The 25,588-nt window shown below is 42.1% G+C and overlaps 1 protein-coding gene across 10 annotated transcripts in view; it reads right to left on the bottom strand.

The window, feature by feature from the left end:
• The window catches only part of DTNB (dystrobrevin beta), a 199,798-nt gene that overhangs the window by 125,780 nt on the left and 48,430 nt on the right, over positions 1–25,588 (bottom strand). For all 10 annotated transcript variants that reach the window (XM_050710129.1, XM_035568289.2, XM_050710128.1 and 7 more), the window contains 2 exons: positions 19,537–19,703; positions 11,671–11,795 (listed from right to left, as the gene is read on the bottom strand). In XM_050710129.1, the coding sequence (XP_050566086.1) occupies positions 11,671–11,795; positions 19,537–19,703 (292 nt within the window). The remainder of the gene's footprint in view (positions 1–11,670; positions 11,796–19,536; positions 19,704–25,588) is intronic.

Below are 25,588 nucleotides of genomic sequence, written 5' to 3' on the forward strand. Positions count from 1 at the left end.
GACAGGGCCTGGAGCGCCATGTCCTCCTCTAGGCTCCTCAGGACATGGAAGAGCGAATGCAGCAGAGGCCACCAAGATGGTCAAGGTCTGAAGCGAGCAGTGTACGAGGAGAGGCTGATGGAGCTGGTTTGTTCAACAAGCCGCAGGTTCAGGGGGGCCTCGCGGCCGCCTGTGACCACCCGCCCTCCGTGCTTGAAGGTAACCTACGGTCCGCTTGAAGTGACCCTGAGCAACGTAATCGAACCTCAGAGGTGGACTGAACTTCTGAGCTGGACCAGAAGACCTCCAGCAAGCTCTCCCAACTAAGTTATTCCAGAATTTTTGAATATCAGCTTGGCAGAGCAGATATCATAGGCAATTTATACAATGTAAATAACAGCCTACCGTGGAAACAAACAGAAAAGATTTCAAAATACAGAAAAACTTTGCTCTGTCATGGAGTATAAGGACAGCCGCAATCAAGACATGCATAGCATCCAAACCTTTCTACTCTGAACGCTTTAATTATAAGTGTGGCCAAAAGGCTTCAGGACAAAAAAAATAAAATCCCATTTACAGGCCCATTAGGCTGAGACAGATGCCAGCCCCACAGATTAAAGGCTATTACAAAATCTGGTGAAGAGCTGCTATGTGTTAATCCAGATAAACACAGCCTGGGCAAAGCAGCAAAATGATACAGAATCAAACATTAGGAAATTGTCCCATCCTCCAAGAACAGCTCAAGAAAGGCATGTATATCTAGTAAGAATCATTCTCCCAGTATGGGATGAAGATCTCTCACACATTAGTTCCTCAGTAGTCTGGAGCCCAATCTGCTACACACACAGGGAATGAATTTCAGTCTAAGGCAATTAAGGAAATGTGCATGGGGTATCCACCAAATGAAACCACTACTGTGGAGGTATCTAAAAACATTTCTGTTCTGAATAAACAGCAATCACAACCACTGTAGGAAATACAGAAACATACCTCCTTCACTGGGAATTGAAGGAAAATTCAGTGTACCAGGTGTTGTATTCAAAGAATAAGAAAATCTGGGAAAATCTCTATCTTAAACATGTTCGGCTTCATAACCTTTCTATACAATGCAACGTCATCTGTCTTCTGTTAAAAATCTTTATGTTTTTTAAATGCATATTTATGCAATTTTGGTTAAAAATGCCTATACCATTCCTCAGCAGTGACAGCACGAGCATGAAAGTTAAAAATAAGTGATTATATTCCCGAAAAATAAATTCATACCAAATGCTTATGCATCTTCAGAAAACACAGCAAGTTTCAAAAACCACAAAAAGATAAAAATGACAGGTCGCCAACATTTCACAACTGTGTGCAAGCACCTAACCAACGACGGTAATTAAGACATGTTCATCAGTGTTTCACATCACCTTCTGCAACTTCAACTGCCTTCAAATCAGCTCGGCACCTGCGCACGTACGCAGAGGCACGCGCCGAGCCAAGCACACACAAACCAAGCGGTGCTGGCTTCGGGAGGGCACTTGTCCACGACAGTGGAACGCTGAGCTCTGCAGCCCGACGGGCAAAAACTTTCAACATTGTGCTTTGTGCGAGAAGGGTTGACCGGCGCTATTAATTAGGCATGCCAATAAAAACCACGGCCATGAAGGATGGGAACTTCAATATCCATGGGAATCGCTTCCAGTACAGAAGTTCAGAGAAACAGATGCTTGTAAATCTTTAAACACGCCCCACAGACTCACCTGTGCACGTGTGCAGGCCCCCATGGACACAGGGGTGCGAGGAGAAGCCTCAGAGCTCCCAACGCAGAAAGCAAGTTTCTCTTGGCTGCGACCCATACCAGTGGAGGAGGAAGCACTCACACACTGAGAGGTCGTGTGCTCTCCTTACCCACCACTCCCAACTCAGATAAGAGCAATTCTCTCCATCATCTGCTTTATCTTTTCCTCCCCCTTAAGCCTGGAAGGACACCGGGCTGTTCTCCCTCCTGTTCCCGGCAGGCAAAGGGAGGCACCAGGCAGTGATGCAAGGAATGCATGCTGAGGGCACCGGCTCTCTGCTGCCCAGGATGGAGCCCGAGCCCGAGCCCTCCCGCCTCGCTGCTGGCCCTGTCCCTGCCAGGCTCCCGTGGGAGCCCCCCGGCTGCACCGGCACAGCACGGACCCACCTGTGCCTCCTGCAGCGGGCGTGGAGCAGCGTCACCGCGACCTCACCGGGGCTCCGGCATTACAGGGAACGCACGCACGCTTTTGGCTTCCTTTCCTATGGAAAAATGTCCTGAACTCGGAAAACGCGCTGACGGATTATCCTATAGCAGCGGCAGTTCCCACGGCAGCAGCGAACGCAGGCGCGGGCTGGCAGAAGGCAGCAGGGACGCGAGGCGCGCAGAGGCGGCTCTCCGGCGGCTGCTGTAAATCAGAGCAAGCCCCAGCGGCTTCGCTCAGCGCTGCAGGCTTCAGCAGCTCCTCCAGGCAACTTCAGCATTCGGATGCTACAACAATGGCTTAAGCTACTCGGCTCCTACCCTGCGCCTCCTGCTCCTTAATCTCGTTCCATCCCCGCTCCGCTGCCCGTCTGAGGTGCCGCACAGCACGCGGCGGTGCCGGGGACCGCTGCACACGGATGCAGGAATTTGACAAAGTTTGTGGCTTACTGCTAACAAAAGGGTCTGATTGTAAATGAGCTATACAATATAAACAAGGTCTTTCTGAATGCAATAAGGTCTGCTAGATGTCAAAACCATCAGTTCTTTATCTTTGAAATCAAATCATCTTAGGGAATTTTTACAGCTACTGCACAAGATTTGAGACTTTTAACTACGGATTGGAAGTACACAGAAAATTAGCCCTGATAAACTTTGCAGATGAGATAGGTTCATGAAGTAGTAAATAATGATGAAATGGCAACCACTAAGACTAATCCAGATCACTTGCTAAGCTAGGCTTGTTAAAACAAACTATTTTAATAAGGCCAAATATTACGTTATACATCTGTGACATAAACACGCAGACTTCGATTCAGAGAACAGAGCTGCATCTCTGAAAGCAGTGACTACAAAAAGCATCACGGACCGTAGCTGACAGGTAAGGCAATCTGCTGGCAGCAGAGCTGATCTGCTCCTGGAGCACACATACAGAGACGTACGACTGTGTAGATCAGCAGAGAAAGAAAAACAGAACAAGGGCTGGGAATGGAACATAGTTTAAGTGAAAATTTTGAAATATTTAATGTTAAAACAGTTTAACAGCAAGGATGACTACTCAATCAAACAAACTACTATTCAAGAAATGTTGCCTTTATAACCTCTCAAAATCGAGTTCTTTCACGTTAGATTGGCTTTCCCAAATACAAATTACTTGGCTCAGTACGGAAGGAAGGTGGTGACATTTAATGATCAATGAGATGTAGGCAGTAAGAGTGGCTGATTTAATGTTATCTGACCTTAACTTCTATAAAAAGTCATCTTTGATGTATGTTTGCAATAAATACTGGCAATCTAAGCATATTTCTTGTTCCTCTGTGTTCACTGAAATTTTATTTAATATATTTAAGATGATTTGGATCAGCAACCCCCGGTTCTAGGAGAAAGGACCTTTATTTTCATGGAGTTTTTGGAGGCCACAAAGTTCTTACAGGAAGGTTTTCCAGAAAACTTCCCTACCTGTGAGGAGACCTGGGATTTGTTTGCAGTTTTCACTGCCATCCAGCAGCCTGACAGATCAAGGATGAAGGAGCATAGAGATGCTGCTAATCAGATCTGCTGCTGCTCCCATCCAGAGCAAGGCAGGTTCAGCAGCAAATACTTTACAAAAATGTTCTCTCGAGAACATCACTGCCTCTGTGCCGACAGTAGAGGGGCCATCCCTGCCTCGTCCCATGAAGGTCTGCTTATGGACCCCACCACTGACTCTACTCCACCCTAAAAAACATCCACTAACCCCCACCTTTTGCTTCCCTAACCTTTAACACTTTTCAGTACATCAGAAGACCTTTCTTTCAATCGCACAGTAATTTCAGTAAATTCAGTAAATTCACAGTAAATAATTAACTAGTTTCTTTAATAGGCTCTGACAAATTATCCTTTGAAGGGCTTTTTGAAAATCCAAATACCCAAAATCCACTGGATTCCCTTTATCCACAGCCCTCCAGAGAGGACTGGCTCCTGAGCAAGGCTGGATGGGCTTCTCTGAGAGGGGCTGGAAACCCTAAGTAGCCCTGACTCCTGTATATCAAGTTTGTTGTAAACTCGGGTGGATTTGGGCTCCTGAGGGTTTCCATGTAGGCAACAGTGAAGCATTTTGCTTCTGCTCAGCACCACATTGCGCACATTCCCTCTGCCTGCTGACACGAGGGGAGCGCGTTCTTCCTTCTCTAACCCTCAGAGCTTTCTGGCAACTGCAAGATGAATAAAAGATTTCCACCTAAAGCAGACTCAGTAAATTAGCTGAGGATGTCTTAGCCCCACTGTTTGCACTGCAGAGGCAGTCAGGGCCAAGAAACAGCTTTGCAAGCATATCAGTTTTCAGCTTCCACCTATTTTTCAAGTTTTTCAGTAGAGCTGTTCACAGCAGTAGCAACAAGTAAAGGAAAATGGTTTTGAGAGATCACTGCTCCCCCCGGGGTTTTGGGTTGAAGCAATGGAAGAGCCCCAGGTCGTTGCTGCCTGAGGAGGTGGTCCTGGGGAAACATGGGAACAGTCAATAAATAGTTTTTGAATTGTCACACAGGGTAAAACTCCTGGCAACACACATCTGATGGTCTAAAGCATCTGTAACCCACAAACTGTTATTCTTACCGTAACTCTTCACCAAGATCTTATAAAGGTTATTTTAATGTCCAAAGTTAAGCTCTTCATACGTTATTGTTGCAAAACTTCTGGGAGGAGATATATCCAGGTGTCAAACCTACGTTGGTTCCACCACTACTGAAAGAACCACAGGGTCGCTCTGATTTCTTACAGTAAGCAGGCTATGCAGAACCACGCTCTGTTCTAAATTCATTGATTTCTTCCTTTTTCAAAGAGTTAAACCTATGCTCTTGGTCTTGTTTTGAACTCAGGTTATTTTGCTAGAAACAGAATCCAATTAAAATTTGAACTTAATATGACATGTAAATAAAGTAACGTAACAGGAAGAATCAGAAGTTAGTCTGTAGGCAGCTTTCCCATTTTAGATGGCACTTCTGCACCGCTCTTCCACTGCAAGAAGTGAGAAGGGGTATTTCCCTAACAGCCAGGGCTATGCCGCATGGTGCACACCTGTCCTGGGGGGCATGTGTCAGCCACAGCATCTTCCACACCGCAGAATATTCCCTTCCTGCCTCACTGTATCGAAGGTAAATATTAGCAATACGAGTAACTATTACCAATACAATTACCTGTTCCCCTCTTCCAGGCAGCCTCTGAAAGGCTGAGTCCACCTGACTGCAGTGTCCAGGCCAGGAGGAGCCCCAGCATCCCGCGGAGAGTGGCGCCCTGCCCTGACAGCTGCAGGTCCATGAGGACCGGTTAACATCGGTGCACCGGCTGCGAGTGCCGAAGGCTTACACAGAGGAAGGAGCGAGCTACGGACCAACAGCCTCAGCCTGAGGTTTGCAGCAGGTCACGGTGGACGCGCTTTCCGGCTGAACTGGGGCTATCGGCAGAACTCAGTGCCCCCAGCCCGGGTACCCCCAAGCTCTCTGCCCCCATACGCTGCTGGCCCTGGTGACCATGGCACAGACACCAACACCCACACGACAGGCCCCTGGCTATCTAACTTTTGGTAGACCTGACAGTGGTAGCACATATTCTCTTTGAACACTTTGTGGACCCCCGCAAATGCTTTCTCATCACATTTTTACTTAGCTGCTGAAAGATTAAAGCAGCACCCCCACTCTTCCACCATAAGAAATGTGAAGTAATCCTTCGTTCTTTATCTCTCCGTGGCTTTAAACACTCGTCACCTGGAGGGAGGCGAGAGACAACCATCAGGGTGGGACATGCATTTCCTCTCCAGCTGTCACATAGACCATGGCATCATGCCTTAGCACAGAACCACCTTCACCAGCGGCCGAGGAGGTGACGCCACCTCTCTGGTGAAAACACTGATTTTTGGAAGAAAGGGAAGAGGAGCAGCTCAGGGCAGCAGCCGCAGCTGCATCTGACACAGCCCATCTGTCACAACAGCAGCATCCAAGCTACAGAGCATCGCCGCATTCAGCAACGGCACCAGGACACCTCTATTCTATTCGATGGAGTTGTGTCACAGAATGGCCGGGACCTCTGGAGATCATCTGGTCCCACCCCCTGCCAAGCAGGGTCACCCTGAGCACATTGCACACGTTGTGCCACCGAAGGGATCCACCTCAGACAACATTCTGAAATACAGGCTTTAACAGAGAGGTTTTACACGTTGATGGGTCCGGAGCCAGGGGAAACGCTCCAGCTATAATCTGAAATAACACCATGGTGAAGGAAAACTAACGGATTTCTCCCACGAAAACTGCTTCACGTCACATACAATCTCTGCTTTATCAAATATAAACTGACAAGGGGTTTTTTGATGCCTATTAATTTTTTCTGTCATTTAGATGGGGGAGAGACCTTGGAGCCTGTGGATAACAGCAACCATACTCAGGAAACCGAGTATGCCAAAAGCCAAAAAAGAACATGATTCAAGCAGAATCACTCTACAGCAGCCTGAAATCTCACACCTAGGCACAGCTCACAACCTGGGGGAGGAGGCAGGGAGAGAGATAGGGGCGCAGAACGCACTGACCTAGCAGGAGGAACGAATTTCCATTTTAACAGTGCTGACCTAGCACAGCTGCAGGGATTCAGGTAGAGGTAGAGGTACTTACAGAAACATTCACTTATTTTGGGAAATATATGTAAAGCAAATCCGTGATTGCCTGATGGAGCATACATATGATGCTCTTTCAGAAGATTCTGTAAAGTTCCTGACTGGCTACATTAAAATTTTTGCATACATTTTTCATAGATCATAAAATGATAGGGAAATATTAGAGTAAGAGGGTGTCTGTCAAACACAGAACGTGAAAGAGACTGGCATTCTTATAGAACTAAAAAATGCTCTCCTTTGGGTTTTTTAATTTTCAGTGACAGGTAATTCTGCCACTTTTAAGTTTGCTAACCTATTCTAATCATTACTTACTTACATTCACTATTAAAAACACATTTCTTATTTTTATTCTGAATTTGTCCAGCTTCAACTTCTGGTCAGTGTCTTTTGGATAAGCTTATCTGCTAAAGCTCCCTGGGATTATATTCCATTTCCCTAGGATAGATATTTTTAGAAATATCACATCATTCCTCAGCGTGTCATACTACCATTACTTGAGCTACTTGAGTGTTTGAATGTAAGGCTACACATCTTCCAATATCTACTCCCAGTCCTTTTAGCATTTTCATTGACCTTTTCCAACCCCTCGGTCTCCCAGCACCCACCCTGACTGCGGGTACTGTCACTGCCAAGTTTTCTGACACGGATCATGCCACCACCGAACAGCAAGGGTGAAGTCTCTTCCTCGTACCCAGATCACAGTAGCCTCCTTGGCTATAAAATTGCCCTGAACATGCATATTCAGGCGATTATATGCCACGACCTCCAAAATTTTTGGAGTCATTCTTCCCTGCATACTGTCCTTTTAATCTTCATCCAAGGGTTTTCTAATTTGCCTACCTAGCCTACCAGTAGTGATTTTGCATTCTTCCTCCTGGCCATTCAAACAACTGTTACGAGCACAGAAGCCAGGTCTCTGCAGAACTCCACTTGAGAACGCGCCCTGTGCAGCAGTTTCTTTTTCAGTTATATTGAGGACACCTAGCTAAACGCTGCTTTCAATCTGCTGTATACCTGCTATATTGAGGATTGCTTTCTAAATTATGCAGTGCTCATAATAAATGCATTATTTCAACGGTATCACTTTATTAATCAAAATTAATCTAATCGAAAAGATAGAAACTGAGTCTGACTACACCAAATTGACAAAAGCCTGTGTGTGCTGACTGGCATGAGTTACCTTCTTATTTACTGATCAACAAAATAGCTTATCTACTGCTCAATTATTTTATTCACCATCAAAGTCAGGTTGGTAAACTGAACGTGTCAGAGATTGCCCTGCTTGACTTCATTCAAGGAATGAGATAACGCACGTTTTCCTCCAGCGCTCTGGGAACCTTCCAACTGCTCCAAGACATGGCAACAATCAGCAGCAAGCAGCCAAATTAAGAAATTTTGCACCTCTTTCAGAACGCAGTTTGGACTGAAAATGTAGAGGGTGCAATTCCACAACCTTTTGAATTACCTCTGAGAGATATCAGAGACCATCAGCATATTGCACAATTGCTGCCTTCTCACCAGCCAAACCACAGTCTGAAAACTATTTTCCAGTAACTGCAACCATTACGACTGAACAATTTATCATTTATTATTTTAATGCAAAAACAGGCCAATATCATTCTTACCGGTTTTTATTATTTATACTAATAATATATGGCCATTTCTCTTTCCCTTTTGTAATCCTTTTTTTCAAATTCACCTTCCACACAGCATAACTCCCAGTTTCCATTCTTTACTAGCAATCTTTGCCTTTTCTCATCCCCTTGAGCAGTATAGCTTTTTATTGCTCCCCTTCCAAGTCTTTTTTTGCCTGGGGTCGCTTGGCCAAGTATTCTTAAACAGCTCCTAGTTATTAATATTTTTATGTTCACATTATTTACTCAGCTGACGTTGGTTTCAGCTTCGTAAGACAGACTCTCCTAAAGCACTGCTAGATGCTGATGTGTACCTCATTTACACGCAACAAATGTAATCAGGTCACGATCACTTACACCTAAATAACGACTCATTGTAGCCCTGAGCAATTCCTCTTTTGAAGTTGAATTCTCTAGGACAGAATCTCCAACAGATATGTCCTTTTTCATGCTTAAAAACTGTTACATCTACTTTTAAGAAATTCCAGTGGTATCGCTTATATAGAAAACCTCAAAGGTGGTACTTTAAAAAAAAAACACATTTCATTTTTACATTCATTTTAATTAGTGAACCATTTTGTTTTTCTGTGCTTTAGTGGTTGACACAAATACCACATGCCATCTACTTGCCCTGCTCTTGCATCAGACCATTACTGTGCTCTCCCTGTGCCTGCATCAGGCAGTGGTCCCCAGTGCTCGGTCCTTCGGGCGCCCCTCCTGCGTTAAAGCTGGCAGCAGGCAGCAGACGTCTCCGAGCTGGGACACGGTCCCAGCCCCTGCAGAAGGTGTCACGTGCTGTGCCCACCCAGCTCCAAGCCCCAAGCACCCTCCAAGCCCCTGCCGCAGCCCCCAGCAGCTTTCTCCATCACCTTTATATATATTAAAAAATTGTAAAAGTATTGCATTGTATACTCTTAATTATCTCTTGTGAACGTTAGTCGCTGTCAGCTTGGAAGCAGCACAGAAAACCTACACAGAAAAACGTGAATGGATTCATGATGATTCCTGATTTGAGAAAATTTTAAGCACAAAATGATTTTCCTATGAGGCTGAGCAGCACCTCACTACAGAAAATCCAGATTTAAAGCTAAGTGACTCAAACTCCACAACACCTCCCAACCAAGGCACGGAGCTCGTTCTGGTACGGCCTTGTCCCCGGGGATCCACTAAGTCCTGCATTTAGGAGGACACAGCACTGCAGCTCTGAAATGAACAGCTGCCAAATGGACCTTCTTTTTTTTTTTTTAATATATGATTGCAAGTTCACAGAGAAAATGAGAACAGCTATATTCTGTTACATCAAATCCAGCTCCACTCACTGCACAGGACTAAAAGTATAAAAGTTGGGAAGTATTCAGTGATGCAAGAACAGGAGAAAGCAATCACACAGCTAAGCAGAAACTGGTAAATGCTGTTTTTTAAGGAGTTTATCATTGCAACAACTTGTTCATATCAAGTTATGGGTCTTCTACACTTGTTACAAAAGAAAGTCACACGAGAGTTTTACCACACTACGATAAGCTTTACTACTCTCACCTTTCCTGTATTTTCGGCAAGCTAGCCTCCATTTTTTTCTTGCTGACTGTCTCAACTGTTAAAAGGAATGTATGAAACAGCCAAAAACATAAGGCATTAAGAAAGGTCGAAGTAGCACGTCCCAATATTGAACTTTCAGTGGTTATAAGACATTCAGATTTGAGTACTTTGGTTTTCCATTCAGATATTGTGACAACAGAGAAACCACTCAAGAAGAATCTAATATTTATGAGAACTAGAAGAGCATCGACTCCACTTACTCTCAGAACTGCAAATTACTGAACAGTCATGAAAATGTGAGTCCTCCATTTTACATAAATTATATCCCGAGCTGCACCAACAGCAGGGCGAGGGAGGGGATTGTCCCCCTCTGCTACGCTCTCGTGAGACCCCACCTGGAGCCCCCAGCACCAGAAGGACACGGAAGTATTAGAACAAGTCCAGAGGAGGCCACAGAGATGATCAAGGGGCTGGAGCACCTCTCCTGAGGGAGACCAGGGCTCCAGCTGAGGGAGTTGGGGTTGTTCAGCCTAGAGAAGAGAAGGCTCCAAGGAGACCTTACAGCGGCCTGCCAGTACCTAAAGGGGGCTGCAGGAGAGCTGGGGAGGGACTCTGTCATGGAGTGGGGAGATGGGACAAAGGCGGAATGGTTTTACACTAATTAGGGTAGGTTTAGATTAGGTATAACGAAGAAATTCTTTATCATGAGTGTAGTGAGGCACAGAGCAGGTTGCCCCGAGGAGCTGTGGATGCCCTATCCTTGGCAGTGCCCAAGGCCAGGCTGGATGGGGCTGGGGGCAGGGGTCGTGCCCATGGCAGGGGATTGGAACTAGGTGGGTTTTAAGGTCCCTTCCAACCCAAACCATTCTATCCCTTCCCTTTGCTTCTCTTTCCCCACTCTTCTCTGTAGCACGCGCTTAAATTTAGGTAGATGTGAAGACAAACTTTTTGTCAAGACCGTAGGACATTAAAATAGATCTATTTGGATGCTTACTTTACTAAAATTAAAAGTGCCAGAATTTGAGTATTTTCTCCAGGTTTTTTTTTTCAGGAGAAAACTGGCAAATGAGGGAAGCAGACTCATTTCAAGTTGGTTCAAACCAACACCAGTACAATGGTATTTTGTTAGGATCATTCCATCTGTTTGGCAATAAGGTCAGAATGAAAGGCTAGCAACAATACCACTGAGCAGAAAAACACAGCAAGCCTCTCGGTGAGATAAATAAAGTCAATGGTCCCACAGCAACAAGCGAAAACCCCCTAATATTAACCACAAGTAAATATGGCCGTTATTTAACATTGTTTTGTCTACATCATTTTAACCTACAACAAATGGATCAGACTACTTTATCAATGGGGAGATGTGTAAAAGGTAAGATCACTTAGTACTTTGAAAATACTAATAAATGTGAGTAGAATATACACAATATACAGTCAGGCTTTAGTCTAAGTATACATAAACTTATTCTGTATCAATTTTTAGTTAACAAGATACTCTTAACAAAACACTACGTTTGAAATATTTTTTTCAGAGAAACATGTAAACATTTATAGCATTGCAACCATATAATACTAACCTAAGGGCTTTCCTGCTAGCCAATTCCAAAGTCAAACACAACCACAAAGACCTTGTTTCATAACACTGATTAGCTGAAAGATAGATTAAAGCAGATACTCACACTATATGTGCAAGATCAAGTGGCTTTTCTGGCTGCTCGGGAAATATAGGACGAGGTGGTTCTCTGCTTGGTACACAACCAAGTGATTTACTAATTGCATGGCTCAGCTTCTTTGCAGGCGATTTCTGTTTTTGAAAAGAATGACAAAAGTGAGTTGACTATTACAAAGAGCAGTGAAATACATGCAATCAGATGACAAAGAAATGTTAAAAAAAGCATAGAGTTCGAAACATTCGTTTACATTATGCCATATTAAGAAATCAGTAAAGAAACTACACAGAGTAGCACGTTGGTTTTCTTAGCTGGTGGTGTTTGTTTGTTTGTTTGTTTTTGGTGTTATAATACCGGAAAATGAAAACAGTTTAACAAAAGTATGTAACTTTAAGAAAAAAACCAATTGTCTGGTGTTTCTGTCAGGAACTGACATCCAGTGAAGCAATTTCTTACACTCTCCGATAAGGTTTTCTGAACATAGCTGTTGTATTTTGAGGGGAGGGCAAGGGAAGAAAAAAGGTGGTGCAGAAGCAGGTAAATAACCTGCATGCACAGCCTTACCAATTGTCAGCACTGCATTCATTTCCAATCTACTAGAATCAATTGAAATTTGGAGCTATGCTTCCTCCTTCCTGTCCTTTGCTAAGGTAATTGTTTTTGAAAGACAACTTCCAATTTTTTGTTCGTTATAGGCAAAGCCAAGGTGAAACACAGAGAGATGAACAATCAGTTTATTTTCTTTTACAATTCATTTGATGCGTAAACTCATGTCACAAGAGGAGCAACTATTCTGGGACCAGCTGAGGAAGGCAAAGACCGGATGCAAGTATTGCCAAACACACAGAAAAATGGCTTGGGTCATGCACTTAAAATGGTAAGTCCAGTGTTGATTTAAAAAAACAAGTCTTAGAACGTTATTACTTCCACCAAGCTCACCGTGATGTAGGAGGCCAGCAAATGCTTTTATCAGAGCTCAGAAGTAACCTGGCAGTACCGTGTTTCTGATCAGGCTCAATAACAGTCCGCGTGCATGCAACATGGTGGCTGACTGCTCCTCCCTGTCACTGCCTGCTGTTCCTATAAAATGTTCCGAAGTGGAATTTGGACCAATTCTGAATGCACATGTAAATTACAATTCAATTTAACAGTAATTTAAACAGGAGGCAAGGCTACCCAGAACAAGAGTAACACATTCTCTTGCAGTTATTATAAAAGAGTAACTAACAATTACTAGCAATTACTAACAATGAATTAAAAGATTAGTAATTACCAACCAGTGAGCCTCTTCAACCCTGGGCTCCTGGCTTTAGCAAAATCAAACAGGCAATAAAGGCTTTTTTGAGTAGAGAACCTATGCATGAGGAAGTTGTTCCCTCTCTGGATTTACACTTTGTAGTAGATTGGGATGTGTTTTAAGTAAAATAGTAATATCAATCAGAAATCAATAAAAAAGATAAAAATCCTCCTTTCAAATTAGAAGACAAGAGCTGGATGCCTCTGAGAATACAATAGGATACCTAGTTGTTTATTGAAGGTTTATTACCTCCATCAATTATTTTACAATTCACAGTCAATGCTAATTGAGAACTCTAACTCCAAGCAGCCTCTTGGAATACATGATGAATTCTTTCTTGGGAAAAAAAATCACTCATGATAGTATTGTTCCTTGAAGTACGTGTTGGTGAAGACTCGATTGGTAGCTGCAGTGGGCTTCTAGTCACGTGCATCTATCGGCACCTCACACTGCTTCACAACACACACTGTGGTCTGCTTCTCATACTAAGAACGTACTGTTTCAAAAATTAACCCAGTTATTCAATCTATTGCAGGCTAATTCCTTTCAGATTCTGGAATTTTTATTCACCAGCCCACAGACCCAACCTGTGAAGCAGCAGGATGCACGTTGAAGGCCATGGAGTGCAAGCCACCCAACAACCTTCAGACACGAGGGGACAGGGGTAATTCAATTGTCCCGATACGTCTCTGCCTCTTGCAGGCAAAGTCTCTCCCTGTCCAAGTAGTGCTGCACAAATCTCCTGATGTGCACACAAATTCTTATCGCCTCTCATTAGGAAGGGCTTCAGTAAGAAGGATGCCGAGATAATTAACTGCTTCAGGTGAAAGCCTCCTATAGGGAGCTCTGTAAAACTGTGTTCAGAAGCACTTCAGCTTGCTAATTCACTAAATAGACAGTGCTAAAAAAGACTTGCTAATAGGGTTTCATGTGTTGAGAAAACCTGGTAGATAGCAATCAAGAGATTGCAAATACAGTTCAAGTGCATGGTGTTCTCACCACGGAAGGTACAGATGATCATCAGCCTTTAATTATTTTGAAAGCTGACAAAAAATCACAATCCAATCTTTATATTACTTCCTACTAAGCCCACAGCAAAATTCAAGTTATGCACTATTAATTTTGTTATCAAATAAATGTGATGATACCAAAAGTAAAATTCTGTTTTTCCTAAATTTCAACATTCTTCATGTTAAAATTTTCCACATATGTTTATCTCCAAATTTGTTCTCCACTTCTTGTGTATTTCCTACTTCACTCTTTGCTGTGTTTATCTTTTGGTTTCTGCACAGACCATCCATTATCACAGTGTCTTTTCTGTGACCTCTTCTTCACAGTATTTTAGGCTATTTTAAAAGTGTTTTTCCATTGTGGTAACAAACACCATATCCTATTGTGCTAGCCCACCATTTGTATTGTCAAACACTCACAATGCTGTCTAGAATGCAGAAATATCGAGCCACTGCTGCAGCTTCACTTTCCGAAAATTATAGAGGGAAGATAATTTCTATTGATCCCAACTTTTGGATAATGCTTCTCAGTGCAGCTGAGAGTGAAAAGAGCACGGCATGCTGAGTGAGCACACTACATCCTGGGCAAGTATGCCTCTCATGGATACTTGGCTGCCCTGAAAAATAACACACGCCTCAACTAGCTGAGTTCTACTTTAGAAATATCTAATAAAAACTGCCTCTCTCATCATTGTCCCCAGTCTTCACCTTCTGTCTGATGTCTTCCACAGGCATCTTGCACCCTGCAGGGGGGATGCCATACTCTTCAAACAACAGCCCTGCAGTAACAGAATCCTCTCAGCCACCACTAACACCACCACTGCAAACTTCCCCAAATAACACTAGCCACCTGCCCATCACTAGGACCACCACTTTTTTTTTTAACCAACTTCTTCCCCAGCTGTTTACCTTGTTTCTTCTTGGCTTTAATCTCTATTTGTACATAGCTGAGGGCAAACTATGTTTTAGGAATTATCTGTAACTTCCCATCATATCAGGATCGCAGTCAGCTGGGAACTTGGACATGCTACTACAAAAACACTGGTAATATCGAGGTTTCACACATTCTAGAATCCAATTTACCGTCTTAATTTATCTTCAGATTTAGATGGAAAAACAGTCTGGTGTGCCTTTAGTTTCTAATGCTTTCAACCACTTAACATTTCCTGCTAGTACAGAAGCGTATCCGCAGTCAGCAGCCAACGTCCTGCTCCACGTTCAGCTCCATCCACACCTCTCCTGGGAGCTGCCAGCACCGCAATCCATTTTGTTTTACTTTCTAAATGGGCACGGTGCATGACTCACCAGGATTTGCACTGCTGTGGACATTGTCTGTCTGATTGTAAGCGCAGCTGATGATCCAAAAAAAGGCAGGCACGTAAATAAGTGCTCTTCATCTGGACAGAACATCTCAGTAGATGAGTCACCTCAGCAACCTTCCTGGCCCCCAGTACTCATGGTTTTGGTTTTCTTCCAAGCTGTTAAGTCATATAGCAACTTTCCTTCCCTTCTCACTGATCATCTAATTGCTGAGGCATCCAAGACATGTTTCTTCTCTGCCTTATTCCAGAAGGTTTGAGAGAAGCTATCGGTTCGATCCCACCAATATGCCAGAAGAGCTTTGCTGTTTTGAGTGCATCTGCAAAGAGTAACCGAGACACTTCCTTGTGCAGAATTCCTGTTTTCCCTCACAACAAATCTTCAATTTTTTTTTTTCAAAATGTCTTCTTTAGTAAACCCTCAGCCTTTTACATCTGTAGACTTATCAGTGGAGGATACTTACCTTGTTCCCTAAGTCTACCAGTAAATATTTTAAACAGTTTTTGCTGCTTCGTCATGTACAGAATAATTAAATTTGTTTAAAAGAAATAATTGCCACCAATTATCGTAAATATTTAAGGAATCTATGAAGCTTTTAAACAATAATTCAGTGTCTGGTTACATGACATCCCAGGGGATCCCCTTCTTTTTGAAATGGTTAAGATTTACATTTTTGGGTTTCCTGTCCTCTGAACACCTACAAAATCCGCTGTCAGAGGTGGACTACTGAACTACATACAAATCATTATCAGTTCCAGAATTGTTTCTGTAACTTTCACCACAACTTTCTAGATAATAGATGTTAATAAATTTTGCAACTCGAAAAGAAAGCAAGAGCTGGACAGATCAGGTGAATATTATGGAAGTCTTCTTTCTCTACGCACAGCACCAGCTGGTAGGCATGTTTTCTGCAGCTACTGCAGTGGTAAATCCAAAACTGCATTCCTCAGTGGTGCTAAGTTTATAATTAGCTGTCATTAAAACAGTTTGCATGACTAAAATAGCATTTACCTACCAGCAAGCACACCTGGATTCTCCAGCTTCCAGGGAAAGCTCAAAAAAAATTAAAAAACAAAACAAAACTTCAATTTTCTCAGAGGCTGGAATGCTTGCTCTCTTTTGTAACATACAAGGTTGAAGGAGACCCTGCTCTGTGCTGTACACTCTTTAAAGCATTTAAAAAGTTAAAATACTTTTCCTCTTACCCACCGAACCACTCTCCCCACAACACTCACCCTCAGTTAGAACCAAATGCACACCAAACACCCAAGGTTTGGCTATTTGTATCTGATACATCAGTTGAGGACTGTCCTGGATCCTACATTTTTATTTAGTAAGCAGTCATGTTCCCATCCAATTGAGTTATAAATAAAAAAATGTATGAACAAAACCTAACATACGCAGCAATGCCCACGTAAGTATGCACAAGCCTGTCAGTACAAGCTGTTCTCAGCGCTAGAACTCAGCTACCTGTTCCCTGGGATCCAGAAGGCAGCGTCAGCATGGCGCTGCTCTGCGCAGGCTCGGGCACAGCTCTGCAGCTGCTCGCTGCTGCTGGGGATTCAGCTCCGTGCCCCGGGAGGTTGCGGAAATGCTGTGAAGGGACCTCCCGCAAAAGCATGGCAAGTGCTGAGCATCCATATTCTTACCCAAGCTTAGCCACAACTGGCCTGCGTCCTCTGGGTCACCTCGAACAAGACAAGCAGGTTTGAAGCACGCACATCAAATGCAAATGGACTGGCCACTTTCTGCTGGGAAACTGTTATTGATGATAACACTGAAAAAAAGTGTCAAACGTGCCAAAGATGGCAAAATTACCAGTAGATGCAACTGCACGTTTTAAACGTTTAAACCCATTGCATCTCTACTGTGCGTTGCCAGATCCTTTTCATTCCACAATGGGCTGCAGATCCCGTCTTTGTCCACCTGCCTACTAAAGACTATACCCATTACAAAATAAGACTTCCATCATGAAATCAAAAAGCTGGAAAGTATAAAATACACCACCAAACGTTGTCTTTCTACCGTGTTCTCACTACCTACATGCCATTTCTTTATAAATCATATCCACCTCTAACACAAGGGTCTAGTAAACGACCGTTACAAAGGGCTCAGGAATTTGTAGGCAATAAACACTGAATTTGAAACTTGATTAGCAAGAACTCTTGCTTGAAGACAAATATTCCAAAGATATGCTTTTGGGTTTTTTTGCTCTCTTCTCTTCCCCCCAGCACAGGCTGGGCAACCCAAGCCCCCCCGACCCTGCGAGTCTCAGCACTGTGTCCCTGCTTGGGTTGTGTCTAGGGGAATGAATAAAATGTGCTTGAGATGTTTTATGACTTTAAGATAGTCTAAGTGGGAAATTAAATGAATCAGAAATGTAAGAGAGCAATTTTGAGAGCAAAATCTTATTAACAGCTACTTACAGTATTGCTTGACTGTAGCTTGGTAGATAAAAGGGCCTGTCTTTTGTTTTACATTTGATTAGTGCCCACTGTAATGCCTTCCCAACGGAAGTCAGAGATGTTATCACTATAGAAACATCTGAACCTTTGTTTGCTTTATTGATAGCTCTTCCAAAACCACTCAGTGAAGGGTGTTTATAACTAAGAAATACACCATTATTTATAGGAAGATGACTGCTTTACTTCAACTATCGTTGAAACTACAGCCACCAAACCTTACACCCTGCTGTAACTTGGCCATTTCAACATTTACCTGAAATTTATGGATGACAGAGACTACTTATATTTAGCAGCCTAAACAAGATGCAAGCAAACAGAATGAACAATGGCCAACCGAACAACTTGATTTCCAGATCTACTGCACATACCTAACTTTAAATGATCAGTGTTTTGGAAAGCGTTGGAAGTATTTTTCCTCCCCAAAACAGGCCCCAACTAGCAGTGTGTTCATTCAGCAAAACCCCTCTGTTAAACAAATGGTTTCTACTGGAATTTCTGTTTATATACTACGTAGTTTAGCATATCCAAAAATTAAAGTCATTTTAGAGTTTCAAGAAAAAGGACCTCATGAAAATACTTGTTATTAATGCTTTTTCTGGGTTTCAGGGCTCCAAAGCTCTGAAAATGTACCGCACAAGTCTGAACTAGATCTTGCTGGGTTGAGAACCTACAGAAAAAAATATGTAAATATGTATGTATGTACTTATATGTATTATTGTATCAGCGAACCAGGTAATTCCTTCTGATCTGGTCAGCAGGCCACTCAAAATATTGTTGAGCAAATGCATATATAGATATGTATTAAAAAAACCACTGGATTTATATACTTCAGGCAATGACAGTCTACTAGCAGTTCAGATAAGATGTTCCAGAAGATATAAAGTTCTGGAACCTATACCATTTTAAAAAAGGACAATATTTAAGTATGAATTTTCCTATCTTCTCCTTCCAACTACTGACCAGCACTTAGCCCCCTTTTCTAAATTAAACAGTCATATTATAATGATTCTTGCTCATGGAGATAATTACTAATTATAATCCAAATATCATTTGAACTTCTCTTTGAATAAGTAAAAAGCCCCTGGATTTTTGCAATAAGATGTTTTTGGTTTTTTTTAAATCTAGAATTGTCATTTATTTCTTAGTGATATGGTTTAGTGGAGGACTTGTTAGTGTTAGGTCAGAGGTTGGACTAGGTGATCCTGGAGGTCTCTTCCAACGTAGATGATTCTGTAATTCTGTAACAAATAGTCCTCTATCTAAATGTTATTTCTCAAATGATTTTAAGATTTTTTAGTTCAGAGTTTTTAATGCATATATTCACAATTATCAGGACAATGACAATAACAGACATCTCTTTTAAAGAAATACTGTTTAAAGATGACACTTGGGTAAAGGTCCTTCCTAAGCACAAGATTTGTGCTAATTATTTAGCCTTTCTGGGGAGGAAAGGTATTGCAACCTTTATGCATTTTTAAGCTAGAAGAGAGGAAAATTTAATGAAAGTAGGACTGTGATAAAGAGGGGAAGAAAACAATGTGTTAGGACCTTGAAGAGGACTTATCTTGTATGCTTTAAACACCGCTGAATACAATGACCACCATCTATAACTGAGTAACATTATTTATAACAAAAATAGTGCAATTTACTTATCTATACCCTTTGACTATTTGAAAACCTTTAGAAGTCCAGCTGTGCAGTTCTATTATAAAAACAACTTTAACTTCCAGAATATATTAGTACAGCGGTTGTTATGTCAGCATGACAAATAAATGTCAATTACCCAAGAGGAATGCTCCTTCATCTGATGCTGGTTGCTGTGAGGACCATTGGCATGGCCACGCCAAAAACAGTTTTGACAGAGCTGGTAGTTGTGGCACTGCTGGCATCGGTACCGGAAACCCATCATGCTCTCGCACCGGCAATATGAACATTCCACAGGATGGAAGACTTGGTGGAGATGAGGAAGGAAGAAAAAAAAAGAAGTAAACCTTAAGAAAGCCTCAACCATCAGATTTCACTGGAAATCAAAAAAAAAAAAACCAGCACCCAGGTTCTTAATCACTAAAACAATTTCTTATGCTGATCAGGTCATGGATTCTGAGTCCAGAGAAGGTTGTTTTGGCACAATTAACGATAAATCTAAGTTAATGATAATGTATCGGTACCATCTGATAAATTCAGTATTTCTTCTCCAGCTCTCTCCCTCTTTGGATATACTTAGACCCGGAAAACTCCATGCAAGTTCAACAACATAAAAGAATGCAAGTAGAAAGGGAAAGCAAAAAAGTCATTCACAAAGGTTCGTTTCTGTCTAAGGGATCACTTTGCTCTCAAGTCAGCTGAGAGCGTTTTCCACACAAAAGGCAAATTCAGACCACCACAAGCTTCTGCTCTCACTGAGGAAATTCCCTCGCTCTTCACTGACTGTGAGCTCCATCTCCTGTACCACCATAGCCTAAACTGAAGAAATCCCCAACAAACCTCTAAATCGTAACATTTCAAGAAGGTAAAAGTTAAACTAGGTATGATATACAGAGTCACCAACACAATTAGGCTGAACAAAAAAAAAAGAGAAGAGATGGCTTCTTCCTCCCCCTTTTTTAACCCACAAACAAATGATCACAGACTTCCTCCATTTACTAGAGAAGTCTTGGGTCAGAATAAACAAAAGAGGGGTATGAGAATGAGGTAAGGGAGGTATCTTACTATGTCAAACACAACTTAAAGTTGAGGCACAGAAAACAGAATGGAAGAATGAAGGTGAATCACAGAAGCAAGAAGTTCAGCATCACCATGGGGCAAGAGCATAAGTAGTTACAGATGGGTATAAATAACTGCTGTGGAGAAGATGACAGGAAAAAAGAGCAGCCTACTAGCCAGTCAGCTGAAATTCTTGGATATGTCTCTTGAAAACTACTTCATGATGTAAGAGGAATAACTGAGAAGAGTCCGAAGGTTTGATCTATGATAAAAGTTACGACTAGCTGTTCCAACTGAGACTTGGTGCAATACTGCACAGGGCAATCAAGTTAATGGAGAGAGGTACACCTTCTACAGAAATCACAGAATCGGAGAATGATTTGGGTTGGAAGGGAGCTTTAAAGACCATCTGCTTCCAATCCCCTGCCATGAGTGGGGACTGCTTCCGCTACATCAGGAAAGTTTGGGCAGTTGAACATTGCAGAAGTGCCTGCTACATCGAGAGTGGATGTGTATGCCCTAATTGCTGAAAACCCTTGGGTAACAATTAAAGGAAAGACAGCTCGAGCATTAACCTGGTCAGCAATGGCACAAGCCAAGACGATCAGGTGGATGATGCTTTATTGCAGCACATAGAAACAATGTAAAAAGAAAACGACGGCATCATGATAGGCAATTTCGATAATACAAATGTCCCTTGGGAATGGAAGTTCAGGTAGAAGAACTGATGACCATGTTTTTAATCAAAAGGTAGAGAAACCAATGAAAAGGAAGAGTTGTAGATTTATTTCAAACAGTAGAAACAGGGCAATTTCCTGAATTTTAGGAAGTGGAGAAGAGAGAACATGACTTCAGTGCAGTAGTTTTCAGTAAATTCATATGAGAATTAGTAGATGAAGCAATTGAACGGGAAAAGTGAGTTAGACTTGTCAGTTCCTTAAAGAAATGATGCTAAAGAAACAAGCGTAAATTATCTTTGGGCAGAGCAAAGAGTAGACTGTAGTAAAAGAACAACTTCACTAAAATATGATCTCCTCAATAACCTGAAATTCAAAAGGAAGCCTACGGAAGTGATAACCGGGACAAATTATTAACAAGTGTTAAAAGAATAATACAAATATTCAGAGACAAAACCAGGAAAAAAAAGAATAAGGAAAAAGCTAACAAGGGATTTTAAAGGGACATGACAAGAATTGCAATTATCATCCTTAAGAGGAGCTGAAATTATACATACATAACCACTGACCTCCCATGTTATCTTAACTTGATCTTAACTTGTAGAATACATACTGGAACAAATACTAAAGCAAATTACTGTAAGCACCTGAAGAACAACAGAGAAATGAGCCATGAACAACATTTCCCACATCAACTTAGTGTCTTTCTGTGACAGAGCAATTGACCTTGAAAATAGGAAACAAGCACCAAACGTCACCAATTTCTCATTTTATTTCAGTAATTTACTTACAACATTGGTCTCCCTATTTGCATAACAGAAGGAAATAGATGAAAGGACTTTAACTGGGATGTGAATTTCACTGGAAAAGACCAAAGAGCAGTTAATTGCCAAAATGGTAAGATCTAATGAGCAGGATTCTAAAGGGCTTTATTCCAGGTCAAGTACTGGTCAATTTTCATAAACATACTGAATGATTGTCAAAAGTGCTCAATTTGGGGCATCACATTTCAATGAAGATGTGGGTTAACTAGATGTATGAGAGAAAACAATAAAATGGCCTGAACAAGATCTAGGAGACAGCTCAGCTAGGAGTAGGCTGTGAGAAGGCATCAAACATGCAAGAGGTACTTACAAAATAACAATACATTCTCCAGAGCCAGTGGCCAAAAACCCAGGTAGTTAAGGGTTTAAACTGCAATTAGAAAAAAATCATGCTAGAATATTAGGAAAAACTTTCTCACCCTGAGAATATTTAACCCTGATCTCAAATCAGCTTCTGGTCCACACAGGTGGTGAAACTTTGAAGATTTTAAGGAGCAAAAAGGCAAATCTTTCAAGAATGTTTGCATACATTTGAGTTTGCCTTTGGAAAGGGAGATGGATTAAGTCACCAGTTCCCAAAGCTTTTTTTGTACCCACTCTGTGCTCATGCCCCAAAACCCCTCTGCCTGTGGCAGGGTTTCTGTCTCCTGTGAGGCTAGAGCGCTGGCTCACTGCCTTAACGAAGGCCAATACACTGGCACCAGCCGATTGCAGCAAGTTCTGTCCACCTCATCTTATCTCATCTTCCTATTCAAAAAGGTCTGTCTTACCTTCTCTGACACGATGCATGTAGAAGAAATTACTATTGATAGAGAAGGGACAGAAGTACTACAGAGTCCCGAACCAAAGAATCAAAAACTTGAAACTGATACGTTTAAGGAAAGCAGTAATAGCATTCTGATGAAATAAACACAAGGCAAAGTAACAGCAATGACAGCAATTATGTGTACTGCAAGAAGCAAGCCCCCAAAAACCATGAGTAAAGAGAAAATTGGAACAGTCAGTATCAGAGATTATTAGATCATGGACAAGGTGCCTGGCCACTGGGATAGAAAGTAAAAAAGTGCACTTTGTGTTTGTTTTTTTTTTTCTTCCTGAAAGTGACATGCTGTAGCCATGGATAGGAACTAAATAAATGAAGTGGAACTGCATGCTTCTTCCCAGCTGTCTTCCTGCTGTCCTCCCTTCCTAGGTTACTGCCAGATGGGATGTCATGAACAGATGAGGACGCTACTCTCCTTTTCTATCTTTTGTTCATTTCTGAATGCCAATAAAGTATGATGTTGCAAACATTATTTCTCTTCTCTCCTGTTCAGATCGCTTCCCATACTTCCATCCACATAAATCCATCTGCACTGAAGTTGCCTTGAAGAGTTCCACCGACAGTGTTTTTCACACCACTGACCTGCCTAATTCCAGGTCGTACTTGAACCACCGGGACCCCCCTGCCTATGGACTGCAAGACCTCATGTCCAAACCCATTTTTCCTCTCTCCTTCCTGCCTCTGAAATGCTTGTTCTTATCATAAACTGCTTGTACTTTTATTTTCTCTGTCTCAGTGATCTGAACATTTTTTGCTGTTGACACCTTTTCTTATGAAGGTGTGCCTCTACTCGAAGCTCCCTGCCACATATGTGAGTGGGAGTTGGAAGCTTCTTTCCACTCTTCACTGCTTCCAAGACTTCAGTCATTCCCTTTCCTGGTTGCCAGTACTCCAGATTCAAACTTCCTACTGGACCTTCCTTGACAGAGACAACCTACTCCTTCCCTCCTCCTCCAGCAGACCAGTTCCCCATGGAAAGGGCAGGAAGGACAGGGGAGGCCAGCAGCTAGAGAGGCAGGACCATGAATCCAGTTCTCCTGTGTGGCTTTTCCTCCCTTTCCTGACAACTGATCATGTTTGTATTCAGCAAGTTGTTGATTTCCCTCGTTTTTCTTCAGCCGGTACAGTCGGTGACTGCCCTCTGCCTGCAGGATACGTCCTGGTACCTCCTGTGCCCCCTGACCCAGCCCAGCACCACCGGCTCTGCTCAGGCTCCTACACTGCCGAGTGCCCCTGAAAGAAATCTCATCACCAAACTCACCCACCACAGCTGGGTCCTCTTCTCCTTCAAACCCTGCCAGCCTCCAAAATTCTTCTCCTGTAAGCAATCTCTAACTCTCAGCTGCAGCCTATTTTTGCCATCAATATTCAATCCTGCAATCATCAATCCTCAAGTCGGTATTCAAATCTCTTTTCATTCCCATTTCTTCTCTGATCAGGACATGTTAAATTTTTCCAAATTGAAAACTGGAAGAACCTGACGTGACCTTTCTTCTCCTCCTCTCCTTCCCTCCTTTATCTCAGATATTTCCCATTTGCTCTCTTCTACGAGTCCCTAATTTAAGTTCTTCTTGTGCCATCTTGTGAATTACCTGACACTCCTCAGAGACGTGCCTTTTTTTTCCTCCCTTCTCTTTCTGTGGTCTGTTCCCCTTACACTCCAACATCAAAATATACGCAATATTTAGGTTTTCAGATTCTAAGGACACAAAAATTTGTCTGCATTTTCTTCTCTAACTCCAAGTTCCTTTCATCACTAAGCTTACTGCAGCATGCATACTGTCTGATGTCCTCCCTCTGCCTCTCATTTCCACAGAAGCCACTCCAGTCAAAATCCCTCTTACTGCTTCCCACCCAAATGGGAACTGTTACTCCACCAATTTTGAGCTGCAAACCCCAAATCCTTGTCTTGAAATCTGTGTATTCATCTTTCTTCTTAGATTTTCATTGCTTACCCCAAAACCAGTCTTTGCTCTTTCTGAACAATGCCTTTCCCATAGGGACATACAATAGGGCTTCCAAAATACAACAGTAATGTACACATTAGACTACTAAAATGAAATAACGAAGAAGTTTCAGAGAAAAAAAAATGGGGATCCATAGTTTGGATATACTATTTTAAATTATCATAATTTTAAAGACACACGAGACAAGTACAATAGATGCAGGACTGACTGAAGACTGGTCTGGAACTGGGAAGCACAGCAAAGTTGTCTACATACTTGAGAGTATTTCCACAGCAAGAAGGGTATCAAGAACAAAACGTAGATAGAAATAAGGAGGAGAAAAGAGCAGAGCCTTTATTAAATTGCGTAGGAGTAATTTCCAGAGACTAGCAGTTAAAGGAAAAAGAAAATATGACAATTGTAAAATACAAGAAAAAATCAAAGGGGAGATAATAAAAGTAGAAAGCTAAAGCAGGCTGCAGATGAAATAATTCAATATTTTTGTATTAAAATATTTCAGAGAAGACCTGGAAAAATGCGTTGTTCAAAAACTCTGGCTAAGACAGAATTAATGTTGTAGGAGAAATGCTTTGAAGAACTTGCCATGACTATAAATACAAACTTTTATTTAAACATCTGTCTTTATACTACTCTTTTTCATGTGGTACTAATAGCTACATCTATAAACAAGACATACTGCTACAAGATTTTGCTTCGTCCTAGTGGACAGGCCAGGAATATTGACGTGTGCATCCAGAACTTCTAATAGCTATTGCTCCCATGTAAAACACTTACCAACAATACTGTTAGCCACGTGATAAAAATGTAATCATCTACTCAATTGAGCCATATATACCCCAAA

This window comes from Cygnus atratus, chromosome 3 (genome assembly GCF_013377495.2).
Source record: "Cygnus atratus isolate AKBS03 ecotype Queensland, Australia chromosome 3, CAtr_DNAZoo_HiC_assembly, whole genome shotgun sequence".
In the NCBI taxonomy this organism is placed as follows: domain Eukaryota; kingdom Metazoa; phylum Chordata; class Aves; order Anseriformes; family Anatidae; genus Cygnus; species Cygnus atratus.